The 13,955-nt window shown below is 41.2% G+C and overlaps 1 protein-coding gene across 3 annotated transcripts; it reads left to right on the top strand.

Moving 5' to 3' along the window:
• Positions 1-2,491: 2,491 nt before the first annotated feature.
• tfap2c (transcription factor AP-2 gamma (activating enhancer binding protein 2 gamma)) lies at positions 2,492-13,573 on the top strand. Of its 3 annotated transcripts, none has more exons than XM_084542355.1 (8): positions 2,492-2,550; positions 6,007-6,468; positions 6,844-6,895; positions 8,013-8,084; positions 8,673-8,895; positions 10,168-10,286; positions 11,598-11,739; positions 11,962-13,573. In XM_084542355.1, the coding sequence occupies exons 1-8, from the start codon at positions 2,521-2,523 to the stop codon at positions 12,254-12,256; spliced, it is 1,395 nt and encodes a 464-aa protein (XP_084398481.1). In that variant the 5' UTR covers positions 2,492-2,520; the 3' UTR covers positions 12,257-13,573. The 3 variants fall into 3 exon arrangements, with proteins under 3 accessions (XP_084398481.1, XP_084398480.1, XP_084398482.1); XM_084542354.1 differs by lacking the exon at positions 2,492-2,550 and adding an exon at positions 4,467-5,398; XM_084542356.1 differs by lacking the exons at positions 2,492-2,550; positions 8,013-8,084 and adding an exon at positions 4,472-5,398.
• Positions 13,574-13,955: the final 382 nt, after the last annotated feature.

The raw sequence follows: 13,955 nt of genomic DNA, 5'->3' as shown, positions 1-13,955 counted from the left end.
CTTAGATTATCTGTACCACCAGTTCTGAGGGAATGAGACAGCATCAGGCCTCCTATTTGTCCTATTACATCAATTTGCCAAACAAAGATCTCACAGCCACAATTACACTTCTAGCTTCAAAATTGTATGTACATGTTTCTCCTTCATAAATGTTGCTAAAATACGACTTAATTCAAGGTAGACTATACAAGTCAGCCTGTCTCAAGGGGTTTCTTATCTTAGTGGTGAAGCTGGACCAAAACAAAACAGGTCCACAACCAGGAATGTCTCTGACTGTATGCAATCTGATAAAAGAACAAAAAAAAAAATGTATGAAAAATGCTAAATATCAAGAACAAAATCCGTAAACAACTCATAACTTCTACCAAACATTGTCTAAAGGACAGAAAATAGTCTCACAGCAGAAAGTAGGCAAAGAAAAATTCTCCTCTATCTGCATCAAAAATGTTACATGTGATTATTATAATTATACGTTTTTTTTTGTTTGTTTTTTTGCCTGGATACAATTCATAGGTCAAAAGGCTCAATGGCAGTTCTAATATGCATGATGCTTTGTACCCAACTAATTTAAATTTAAAAAACAAAACAAAAAAACAATTGCACAGGACATGCTGTACACCTGCATTGTACAGCAAAATCAACAAAAGCTACTCTCAGGTTGGTCAGGATTCTGCATTTAAGATGGCGTAAAATGAAAAGAAATGGAGTTCACATAGAATTTATTTTTTATCATCATTATTTGATGGAAACTGGTCTTCATAATTTTTATGTGTCAAGTTCCTGCTGGGCCGTAAAGTCTCATCTAAATTTTATACAAAATTCTTCACCAAAAGACCTATGGGGTATCTTGAAGTATTTTTTGTAATAATTATGCGTCAAATGCAGCAACTGGCCTTATGCGTGCGTTATTATTATTTATTAATTATTACATCCGGTCTGAATAGCAGCACTGCAGCTGTTTATTCATTTTGGCATTAGTGAAAATTGATTAAAAAATAATAATAATATAGTCTAAAATCTATTTTTGACACCTCTTGATAGGCCTGGATCCATATTCACTGAGTAACACACCAGCAGCTCTGTGGTGTTGTTCAGATGTGGCCACTAGGCGGCAGCAGAGACTTTCTTACCGCCACCCACCCCTGATTTGTATGAACTGACACTGTGGTCGCAGTGTGAAAAAAAAGAAAAGGGACACACAAAGAGGAGCCAGCCTGCTTCTCATTAAATGAAAGTTACACCATAAATAAACCAATTATTGTGGCTGAATTTTTTAAATAAACACAGCATCGTCTTGCCTTCGGTTTGCTGTTTGTTGTTGATTTATGTATTTCTGCGCACTTAGCACATTGTTAGTTATCATAAATCTCGTTCTACTGATATAGGGAGGCCAAGAGGTGGATTTAAGAGTGCCCCCACCAAAACAAACAAACAAAAAACATATAATTATTTGATGTGGCCTCATAATTTTGGGATCACTACGACGAGACTTCCTGGATTGCTTGGAAGTTAAGAATTTATTTGGCACCGGCTTCATGACGGAGCAACAGGTAAGCACTATGAATGTTTCTTCAATTTAGACCACCTGCAGATCAGTAATTCATTTTTACATTTTACATAAATACTGGAATTTAAATCATTTTTACAATCGTTAAACAGTCGTTTTTCAAGAAATGCCACACAGTCCACACAGCTGCTACTTTGAAATAGGCTCGACCGCTTCCCATATTTTGGAATTCGTTTAATCTTTTAAGCATTATTAATAATAATAATAGTAATAATAAAAAGTTGCTTCTGCTTCTGTTTTCATTTCAGGTGTCAACTTGCGGATCCCAAAAGGTGTAGGCTGCGATTATTTTCTCAGAACGACATGTGTAAGCTAAATTCTCCACCGCACAGCAGAGACACTTTGATCTGTTCATTAGTTAAGCTAAAGTTTAGGTGGAGATCAGATAACAGGAACCATTTTCGGCCTTAAGAAGCTTCGATGGCTTTTGAAAGCAGATTCTTTTGGTCAGCCCGGGGCCATGCGGCTCAGGGGAGGAATTATCTCATCTTGAATTTTCCCCACGTCGTTTTCTTTCACCTTTTCTTAAACCTTAGCCTCTATGACACTCTCTGTTTTACTCGACAGTCGCAGATAATTATGAGATTAGTTATAAATCTTTCTTGGTTATGGGTTTAATCTTGTGAGTCATCAGCACGCACTGTTATTATTGTTATCATTATTATTATTATTTCTATCGTCATTATCATTTCAAAATATATAATGTCTTCCATTCATTCGTGCGCTTCTTTTCTTACCCTGACACTTTTTAATATTTACTTCACACAGAACAGAATCGGGGGCTTTCATCATGGAGGCGACAAGAACTGTTTTGATTTCTCTCATTCAGGTGTTGCAAAGTGAACTGCGCATGCGCACTAGGCGCTCATCAGGTGAAGTCAGCAATGTAAAACTCGCATGGTTTCACTCATTCGCCGCGTCTCAGTGGGATTGCTGCGACTGGAGCCTTGCAGATGTCTGTACTGGAGAGGATAGACTGGAGGGTGAGTTGACTATTTTCCCTTTACGGCTGATTTCCTTTTCACTAAACCTGCATCGTGTTTATCGCTTTGGCTGCCGGGCCTATATTTGTTTTTATTACATTCCGCCATAATCACCTGTTTGCAATCGCGCAGCGCCGAGTGCGCTTTGGAGTAACCCGTGATTAATGTCAATAAGGCCGGGGCTGCTTTTTGTTCTCACAAAAACTTGGAGTAATTTGGTTTGAGGCTACTGGATTATAGGAGATGCTGTTTATAGTTGAAGCAGAAATAGCAGGACTTACAGTAAAATAGTAATAGCCAGGACAGATGACTTTTTTTTTTTTTTTTTTTACATTTCATAATTTCTACAAACAAGATCATTTCTTTTTTATTTTTATTATATAAAATAATATATATAAAAAAGCACAGCCTTAGAGACACCCAAACAATTACTCTAATACACGTGCGTATATGGTGATGTGGTACCTACATCTTGAAAACAATATATTGTTGTACTCTTTGGGGCAGATGACGTTGATATTCAATAAAAGGCGCATCCTGGATGTAAAAAACGGATCCTCTTTATATAGTTGCACTGTATGAGGACTATAGTGGTTTGTCATTTGGTTTCCCATACATAAACACAAGTCACTCATTAATTTGTGTGACATTTTATTTCTTTCCTGGCACGGATCCATTCGATCCTCATACACCTGACATCAGCTGAGCCGGTTGTCACCGCGAGCAGCACCGTCATTAAAATAACAAGCTGAGCATCGGATTCAAGACATCGACGTCCGGCCAAGCGTGGCTAACTTTCTTTCGTCCCGTCCTGCATGTGCCGGTTCCAACGTTAACATTTAATCAGAGCGCATTTAATTTCTGCTTCGCATCACAACAAGCCAAGGACCAACACACACACACACACACACAAAAAGAAAAGATAATCCTCAGTCGCCCACGTCCTGTTGTTCCCATGCACAGCCTGCAGATCATCACAGCTTGGGTGGACGGACGCCACAGGCTGTTATCCTACACGACAAAAGTCTGTTCATCAAGCTCACAAATTAAAATCTGGCATTTATTGTCATACTTGTCAGAAGACACAAACCCAAGTCTTGAAGCAGCTCAAAAAAAAATAAATAAAAAATCACACCGTCGAGGAAGGAAGGGTGCGTTTCATAATGCTGGATTTAAAGGTTTTACGCACCGAAATAAAATAGACAAACTTATCAAACATAATACACGCGTCATTTAAAAGAGAAGAAAGAAAAACACTGATGCTATTTTAGGATTTGATGAATATCAAAGCTTCAAAGTAGCCCTGTTTTTGGCAATGAAAAGCTCAACAAAAAAATGTAAATGAAGTTAAGAAAGAGCTGTTTGTTGAGATCCTTTGAGCTTTGGAGGTTTTTGAGAGAACGATGCTGCTAAGCCCTCTGGGCTTATTGTGGTTTGAAACGAGCACTTAACCACCACTGTGAAACACCAACATTAAAATGCCATGGGCCTGTTTGAATACCTATTATCCTGTTTAGCCTTTCATATTAGAGACATGCATTATCTCGGTAAAACAAATTAAAAATAAACAAAAGAGCCGATTTTTAGATCATAAACTTGACCAAAGTAATTTCAATAAGCACTGTAGGGATTTAGTTAAGGGGAGTTTAAGTGGGCTAATATTCAACATTTGTAATAAAAGCGAACTACTGCTGCCAATAATAATGTAACCACAATAATAATAATAAAAATAATAATAGATAAATTAATAATCAGGATAATTGCAATGATAATCATAATAATAAAAATAGTTATAGATTACTAAGACACTGGTAAATAACAAGCTTTTATGAACTTACTTATTTGTTTTAAATAAAGGTTATTTATCTCTAATAATTAGGCTGTTCTACTCTATTTTCTGTGAGCACCATGAAAATTATGGCACAGCTCGAGCAACGACCCTGACCATTAACCTGGGTGTCAAAACTCATCAAGTAACCCATGTCAACCCGTCACTGCAACAGTATTAACTCCAGTGGGTTTGATTGCAATATATGTATACATGCAGATCTCAGTTTGTAATATGTATTCGAAAACAGGAAACGATGCCGTACAAAAATAAAGGGCCTGTGGTTAAGGTGCGCATGAGACTTGATGAGATTAAAAAACAAACAAACAAGCAAACAAACAAAAAAAAAAACAGTTATGCAAATTAGTTGGTGGTGAGAGGCTTCACTCGCAAGGAGAGCTATAGGCTTTTAAAGTTCACGGATTTCAATATCTGACACCGTACAGACAAAAGACGGCGCACAGACGGACCGAGCTCTGATTGGACCATCGTCCCGCCAATCAGCAATATTTTCATTTTCCTCCGTTTGCTGACATCATACGGCAGGGCGACGCCCACCACGAGCGCCTGTGCAGATATAGTACAGTTCACATGTTTGCACCAGTAAGACTGAACATCGCCGTTTTGTCCATAAGAGGGAGTCGAGTTTCTTATGCACCAGTTTCGCTCACTTTCACAACAGAAGTGCGGAGCACGCTGACCGGAGAGGGGGGGGGATATTGCTTGACAACGGTTATTTTCTCTCTCGGCGGCTGCGGAAACTCACATCTGTTCCCGGAGAGTCAGTCAGTCGGTCGGTCGGTCGGTCACTTCAGCCGCCACTCTCAACTTTGCCTCTTCCCTGCAGCTGAGACACAAAAAGTGTTCATGGTCACCAGGAAGCGCTTCACTTTCTCATACCTGGATTAACTCGCAGGCGGAGGTTTTTTTTTTTTTTTTCTTTCGCAAAGAGGAGCCTTTTTCTTGGTCAGAATGTTGTGGAAATTAGCCGACAACGTGAAATACGAGGATGACTGTGAGGTGAGTTTAGATAAACTTAGGTAAAAGTGGGAGAGGAGAGGCGTCAAACTAAAGTGTGCAGTTTGTCAACAATAATCTCTGTGGGGTCATCTCTTTTTTTTTTTTTTTGTTTTTTTTGCTCGGGCAAATGATATGAGAAGACAAATGAAAATCTTCAGTGGAAAAAGCTGCAAAGAAGGTCAGATTTGAAAAAGAAAATGAGAACTCAAAGACAACTTAAACAGCATACACACGTTTTAAAATAAAATCATTTGAATTGTTTGTAAAGAAAAAAATTCAAACAATACAAATTTCAATTTAATATTATATTAAGGTTTTTAATTTAGAGCGAAGAATAACACTAAAACAATAATAATATTTTAAAATAATAATTAAAAAAGCAAATTGCACAATTATTATTATCTTTATTTGTAACGTTTTTTTATGTATATTTTGTTATATATTATATTATATATTTTTAATACCAAGTTAGCTTTCCTCTCCATTATTTTTCGTGGACACCTCGCCAGCCAATAACTAACTCTTAATTCCATTGAGTGACAAAAGTTACTACCACCTGCCATCTTGTTGGCATCTCTCTAAGCTTCCTTGTCTCTTCTGTCCCTCAGGAAAGGCACGATGGCAACAGCAATGGGAACCCCCGGCTGCCTCACCTGCCAGCTGTCAGTCAGCACCTCTACAGCCCGTCTCCTTCACTCTCTCACTCGGCCAGTTCGGACTTCCAGCCCCCGTACTTTCCTCCTCCCTACCAGCCCATCTCTTACCCGCAATCCAGTGACCCCTACTCTCACCTCGGCGACCCTTTCAACATCAACTCCATACACCAGTCGCCGTCGTCGAACCAGCAGCAACCGTGGCCCGGCCGGCAGGGCCAGGAGGGGCTCGGCGCCCACGGGAGGAGCGGACTGGCGAGCCAGATCCTGGGCCTGGACGGAGGCTCGTCCGGGGTGAGGAGGGAAGGGTTCCGCCGGCCGGAGCTGCTGCCCCCGCACTCGCACAGCCTGGAGTCCTCGGTTATTGGTGACAACATGGGGATGCACGAAATGGGACACGGACTGGATGATGTGCAAGTAAGTGAATTCGATGGCTGTATCACTTGAAATTTAAAGACAAGGAGATGTCTCAGTGGCAGAGGCGTGGGTGCATGCGAGTGTGTAATAACTCTTTTATTGGATTTTGGAAAAAAAAAAAAAAGCATGCAATCATGCAGTTAGTTTATTGCATCATATCATCATATAGGCGATAAATGTGTCACTAAATGCCCATTAAACCAATGTGAAATGCAGTTATATTTCTATACTATGTTGTTTTTCAGTTGTTTGCATAAAAGAGACAGAGAAGGACAGGAATGTTGAATACCAGAAACTTATTATTCTTGTTTTATTTTAAACAATGCAAATGTTTGCTTATTGCTTATTCTTTTCTTTTTCTTTTCTTCTAATCAGCATGTAGATGACCACAGTATTATTATGGCAGATCAGACAGTCATTAAAAAAGGTGAGTTTCTCTGTGTTTATGAGTAATTTAACTGTAAAAGAGAGAGAGAGAGAGAGAATCTCTGTGGAGGAAAATGCTGCCAGTGCTACATGTGCCTTTGTACATCTAAAGATGCAGTAATTACTGACAAGGGCTGGAAATTTACTGTAAGGACTGTATTTTTTTTATTTTTTTTATGCTCTCTAAACACTCGGAAATGTCATCCGTTTTATAGTGGCATGTCAGGGCACTCAGTGAGAGAGTACAGCGAAGGAGGAGTCTCGTGTTTGTACTGTGCACGCACTGCACACAATGATAATCCTCGTAGCCATGAGATGCACTTATCTAAGCTCGACGTGATCCTCGGCCTATTCTCCCGGTGAAGGTGCTTGAATGGGTGCCCAGTGGGAAAGAACTGATCCCTTTCAAATTCGGCAGGCCACAGATGACATGACATGAAAATTGAGCAATCTCGCAGCCTCGGCGTTGACTTGCGAGAGGACAGGAAAGCTTTGGATCACCTTTAGGCTGGTTAAGCTCGCAATTGCAGCCCTTTTCTGCTCACGTTAACAGGAAATTATGAGTTGATCTTGAAGCCGTGTTTGGCTCTGCAGAACCAGCTTTTGGCGGGGTGTGGCATTAGGCTCGCATGTGAAGGACAGTTTAGTAATTTGTTCAGACATGAACTGTTTTGAGGGAGAAACGTTTTTCCTTCTGTTTTGTCATCAGGGCTCCATTAAGCAGACTGAAAGAGAGAGATCAGCCCAGGAAACGTTATGTTAGTTTCGTGTATTTAATTCAATCATAGATAAGGAAATGTGTTTCATTTCATCACATTCATGTGATAGTTTACAGCAAATAAATTGTTGAGTTTTTTTTTTTTCAAAGCAATGCTATCAACGAAAATAAAAATGACTATAACATAATTGCAAGCAGAAAGCCATTTGCACGGCACAATAAACCAACCAGTCTCCATTTGTTACAGAAATCAGTGATGGCTCATTATATTGTTCTCATGCTCAAGGGCACACTATGGGCAATCTAGGCTTTCCACATGTAAACAATGGCATGTCATTCCCAGCCATGTGCCCCAGAGGAGAATCAAAGTACTTACGTGACTCTGTGATTTCTGTCTCAGTATTAGGACTACGAGGTGGCAGGAACCTTGATCGCTTACAGAGGACTTATTATCAGGGGGGCATTCTTGCGGGTGAGGATGAAGATAGCTATGTTTTCTATTGTAGTGTGCTGTGCTGTTTTGTTTGTCTGATGACTGTCAGTGCCCTTTTCGTGGTTGGTTAAAAACTTTAAATCTGTGAAGTAAATGTAATCCGGTGCATCGAAAAAAAAAAAAGTCACACTGTCCACCCAGAACACCCAGAGTCCGCATGAGCAGATCATTTACAGCGCTGAGGTGTACCTGCGGCTTAGATGAGGGGCAGTCTGTGTGCGAGTACCTGTTTGTGGATGGTGCTTGGCATGAGGGCATCGTAGCTGTTTAACCTTCAGACATCCACAGTATTTCAAAAGGCGTCAGCAGTTGTTCCTTGCATTCTTTAGTACAGCAGTCGCGCAGAACTGCACACGCACACACTATTGTGATTAAGAAAACACACATACCCTGTTGCACAGGAAGGATTATGAAGATTATAGCTGATGTACATACACAGGAAAAATGCACATGCAGTATAAACATATGCTGTAGCCCCGGAGTGCCTCAACAATCAGTCTTTCTCGTCTTTTGCATTTCTTTGCTCTTTGACTTACACAGATTCTTTCCCCCCCCTCACCCCCCCAGGTCCCGTCACTCTACCTAAAGGCAACGCACTGGGTCTCCCCTTCCAGAAAGAGTCCCTCCTGGGCATGGTATCAAATCCCACAGAGGTGTTTTGCTCCGTACCAGGCCGCCTTTCCTTGCTGAGCTCCACATCCAAGTACAAGGTCACTGTGGCTGAAGTCCAGAGACGTTTGTCACCCCCGGAGTGCCTCAACGCATCGCTCCTGGGAGGCGTCTTACGCAGGTCAGAGCTCAAACTCATCCAGCGTGACAGCTGGGTAGGATTTAATGTTTTTCCCCCACTTCCCTGCGGTTTGTAAAAGTCTCCAACATAAGACAGGAGCACAGTGCCACTCATTCCCAAAAATTACGGGCATGTCATGCAAATTTAATTCATTTCATTTTAGCAGTGTTTCTGTTATCTGCAAACCTTTGATAGAGTTGTCTGATGACCTCGTATATGAGTAATCATCAAACTGCGGAGCTGTAGCTCAAGTGATCTGTAGTCTAAAGCTCAGCAGCCCATGGGAAAGGCGTTTTTAAAAGCACAGCTCGGCTCAGTTGTTCTGGCTCATCGTTTTTTTTTTTTTTTTTTTTGCAAAGTTCGTGACATTCTTTGTGTGGTCTGCAATTTTGGTTCGGCGGTTCCTTTGGGGATAGGTTACATCAACACAGTTAGTACCAATCTAAAGACTGAGTGGGTGTGTTTTTGCGTGTCTATTTGTGTGTTTTGTCGGTATTGGTACATGCATAGGTTTATCTATGCCAGAGCATGTCAGAGCAGTTGACCTTATGGCGCACATGTTTGTGGCACAGTCTGTTGAGGGACTGTGAGGTTACAGTATGTGCTCCGCACCCCTGACCGGAGCATTTTGTACTCGGAGTGCACGTTTGCCACTTCCCATGTGCATGTCTTAATGCTGACACGCACACACGCATCCACACGCATCGACACGCATCCACACGCACAGTCTCAGTTGATTTTAAGTAGGTCATATAGCAATAGGAGGGGGGGATCGTTAGGAGAGGGACAGGGCGGAGGGTGAAGGGGTGGGGGCACTCATACACAAATGCCCCCCCTAAAGATGCTCCCTCTCTCACCCGCCACGGAGAGGGAGAGCTTGCCTGCCAGTCATGCGTAAAACTGAATTGGGCATGGCAAGTGGGGAGTTTAAGAGCTTCTGCAAATACGTACGTACGAGTGATCTCTCTGCGCGGCCCCTTGAGTGGAAGCGTCAACTGTTTCAGAGTTTTTTAGGTCAAGAGAGGCAGCTTGTGTGATTTGTTTGTTATCTGAAGTGTTTCATGAGACCTGCAGGACAGCGTGCAGGGCCTCCTCTGACAGGTTACTTCTGCTGTACATGCACACAGAAATCCATTTATTTCATGTAATTAGGCAAATACTGGTGATAATCATAATAATAATTATTAATTGCGACATCAGTTTACTAACTCTCCATTAATCGTTATAATTTGTGAATGACTTACTTTATAACTTTGTGTTTTCCTTCTGCAGAGCCAAGTCAAAAAATGGAGGCCGTTCTCTGAGAGAAAAGCTGGACAAAATCGGACTCAACCTGCCTGCTGGAAGGAGGAAGGCAGCCAACGTCACTCTACTTACCTCACTAGTAGAAGGTATGGCATGTCACTCACTAGTGCACAGCACCTTCTCCGCTGTAATTGCTGTTTGCACTGACTGGAATGTCGCTCTAATGGTGTGAGAATGTGGGAACGTTGGCCTCATCGACATAGTATGCTTGTCTCGAGTACAGAACATTGTGTCAAGCCAATCTTTAAGCGCCATTCACTGTGGAAATACCCAAAGACATTTTTTTTTTTTTTTGAGAAACGTGGGTTCATTTTGCAGCTCGTCACCTCCTGTTCCCACAGGGATTCTTTCCATTCGCTGAAATTAAAAACAAATGAGCTGCTGTTTCAATACAGTCTAACTTTACTTTAGCATTAAAATTAGCCCTTAATCATTTCCAACTCAAATTTTTGAGGTTGGCAAATGTCTACATAATACTAACGGAGGTGCACAGTAAGTCCCAAAATATTTCAGCATTAATTCTGTCGCTGCTGTGAGTCTATAATCTTGGATTACTTTGTTTGCCCAGTTAAAGTACAAGAGGAACAAGATACACCTTACATTAATTGTTCTTTCAAATCTTTGCGTCCTGTCAACTCATCACAAAGCTTTAGACATCTAATTTAAGGGTCCAGAGTCTCTTATCTGTACTTAGAATGACAAGCGACACCTTTGTACATAAGAAATTATAGCTATATAGCCTATATTTATACACTTCTTTTAATCCTTGACTCCTTAGCAAGGCAGTGATGCTTCTTCGTGATCACAGTATCATTGCAATCACATCTCCCCGCTGCCGGGCAGAAGTCGAATATTTTTTTTCCTCTCCTGCCCCCCCACACGCCTAATTTTTTATAAATGGGCTGATGATTCTGTGCAGGAGAATGACTGGAGGCTTGTGTTATTTAGAGACCTTCAAAGCTGAATTAAGCCTTGTTATCTTGTGTTCGGCTCGCCAGGAGGGCCAGATGACCTTAAAGCTTGTGCTTCTGAATAGCTGCCTGCATCCTGAAGTGATGTGCGTGTCTATCAATAAGTGGTGCTGTTGGCGCCTTGGGCACCCTCTGCTAGCATTTATCCACATAAACCCATTATGACCATGCAAGTCAAACCACCCTCAAGATGGGAATACATTCATCTCACTGGCTCTTCTATCCCCGAGCTAGAAGACTGAGCACAGCTGATTATTCTCTAGTTCGACTGTTTTCACTTCTTGAGCCTGGGTTTTTCAGCATATAAGCTCCAAAATGGTGCTGCTAGTGTAAACTGTTCCTCTGTCCAGTGTGTCAAAGGATGTGCTGTGGTAATGTCTTGAGTGTTTTTCATTTCCTGAATGCGATTTATGCTTTTTCCTTTAGGTGAAGCTGTTCATTTAGCGAGAGATTTTGGTTACGTGTGCGAGACTGAGTTCCCTGCAAAGGCAATTGCTGAATACCTGGGCAGGCCGCATGTCGAGCGCAACGAGGTCAACTCTCGCAAGAACATGCTCCTCGCTGCCAAGTAAGTGTCTCTCCTTAATTACTTTCAATTAGCATGTATTCATACACCTCTAACAAAGTACAATTTCACAAGTTGACACATCTAGACGTATGTCAAAAGCTGGTTTCGCTGTGCTCTACTCGAGTAGTTTGCTAACCGGCTCACCTGCAGTGTTATCCATACTATTTTCTCTCATGCCACTATGAGTCGGCATATGTCCTCATTCTGGTTTTCTACCTTCAGGCAAATCTGCAAGGAGTTCACTGACCTGCTCACTCAGGACCGTTCACCTTTAGGAAACTCTAGGCCTGCTCCGATTTTGGAGCCTGGAATCCAAGGCTGCCTGACTCACTTCAGCCTCATCACTCACGGCTTTGGCTCTCCGGCCATCTGTGCCGCCATGACCTCCCTCCAGAACTACCTGAACGAGGCTCTGAAACAAGTGGACAAGATGTACCTGAGCTCCGGCAGCGACACCCAGGGATCCTCAGACAGTGGGAACAAATCTACCGACAAAATGGACAAGCACAGGAAATGAGAGCTCAGAGGAGAATCCCTATGAACTTCAGAACCCCCCCCCGAGCCCCTTAATCCTGCCGCCCTGTCTGCCCTTTTTGGACTTTTTTAAAATCAATATTTAGTATTGTCATTTTGAGAGCTGACTTTGTGGGTGAGTGTGTACGTGTTCCCGCACTGTAACCTTATATTTTTGAGAAGTTGAGGATTTTTAACACAGCTTGTTTCAAGTCAGTCGGTGTTGGCGTTTGTGGTGAATGCTGTGGACCGGTCTTAATGGGAGCCTTCTGTGTGAATGAGTAATACACACCATGTCATACTAACCACTATGCAGTTTTATACAGTTGCTAATGGGCTGATCGTACAAACATTGGACCTATACTTTTACCGACAAAAGGAGGGAAAAAAACCCCAAAAAAACACAGAGTGCATTCTGTGTTTTTTCTCTCCCTAGAGGACATCATTTCAAGATGACTAGCTGTGGCTGTGAATTCCTCTCAGCTTCCCCCCCTCCCCTGCTCTGTCTGGGGGCAAATCCACTGATTTCCTGTGTCTCAATGGACTTGCAAAGGACATTTTTTTTTTTTTAATATGAGAACGAGAAAGAAGAAAATCCTCTGCATTTTCTTTATTTTTTAGTGCTTGATTTGTACAACCACTTCATAATGGCTCCAGTGTTATTGTTCTTTGTTCCTGGGAGATGATCTGAAACTTGTGTAGGGCTGGATGAGAAAAGACTATTATTGGTTTGTCAGTCTGTGCTCGGTCGGAAACCAGAGACTTTAAAGTTGCTACAATAAAAGCCTCTTCAGTGTTCGTGTGGATTACAGGCATAGCCGTGTTTCCATTGTTACTCTATCTTTTAAACATGGCAGTGAGAATACAACAGTTTTGTGACCAACGTATTCATCATCCTAAGTATTTAAAAAAAAAAAAAAAAAAATGTTCAAACTACCAACCAGTTCAGTCCCGCCAGAGTGTATGTATGTTGTGAGAATGTGTGTAAATGTACAGATTTCTTTCTTTCAAAATGTTTTTAATTAGACATTAAATTCCAAACATAGAATTTTATCCAGTGTCTTGTCCTGGATGTAAATATTTTCTAATTTATGTTGTAATTTAATGGGCTTGTGTAAATAGCGGTATTATTCTGGTGCACGGTTTAACTTTTTATGACCATGTGTTTTATAAATGGGTTAGTTTTTTATCGAGTAGAGGTTAGGAAGTGGGCATGATATACTTTTTTGGAAAATATGTTTAAAAAAAAAAAACAACAAAAAAAAGCTGTTTCAAAGTTGCAGGAAAAAAATAAAAATAAAAACAAAAGCCTCAAGCCTGATCCAGTGAGTCAGTGATGTTGCCCGAGCCGTACAAACACACACTTATTTATTTATTTTTCGTTAATGGATAGCACTATTGTTCTGTAGCCTCCTTTTTAGCAATATTTCACAGATGATGGTTAAGTCATGTGTTGGATGATGTTCCTATTAATAAACGGCAAAGAGAAAAATCCCCTGCTAAACTAATGGGAACAGTAGCCATCATTATCGGCTCTCACTTAGCTTCACAAATAGGCTGTGGGGCTTGGTGAAGGCACAGACCTCAAAAGTGCATCATGTGATGACTAAAGATGTGCGGCTGAAAGCAAGACAAATGGCTTGTTTATGTTTAAACTTAGGAAACTATTGACACGTGCTGAACGGGCTCTACCAAGGCTCCAT

Source organism: Chelon labrosus (assembly GCF_963514085.1).
Source record: "Chelon labrosus genome assembly, chromosome: 4".
Lineage (NCBI taxonomy): Eukaryota > Metazoa > Chordata > Actinopteri > Mugiliformes > Mugilidae > Chelon > Chelon labrosus.
Note: the sequence above shows the minus strand (reverse complement) of the source record. Positions and strands in the feature narration are given on the sequence as shown.

Bases quoted from the DNA above. Each gene is read 5' to 3' on its own strand.
- tfap2c (XM_084542354.1), top strand. From the start codon at position 5,351: ATGTTGTGGAAATTAGCCGACAACGTGAAATACGAGGATGACTGTGAG. The intron at 5,399-6,006 runs GTGAGTTTAGAT...TCTGTCCCTCAG, and splicing joins AATACGAGGATGACTGTGAG to GAAAGGCACGATGGCAACAG. The intron at 6,896-8,012 runs GTGAGTTTCTCT...TTTCTGTCTCAG, and splicing joins TCAGACAGTCATTAAAAAAG to TATTAGGACTACGAGGTGGC.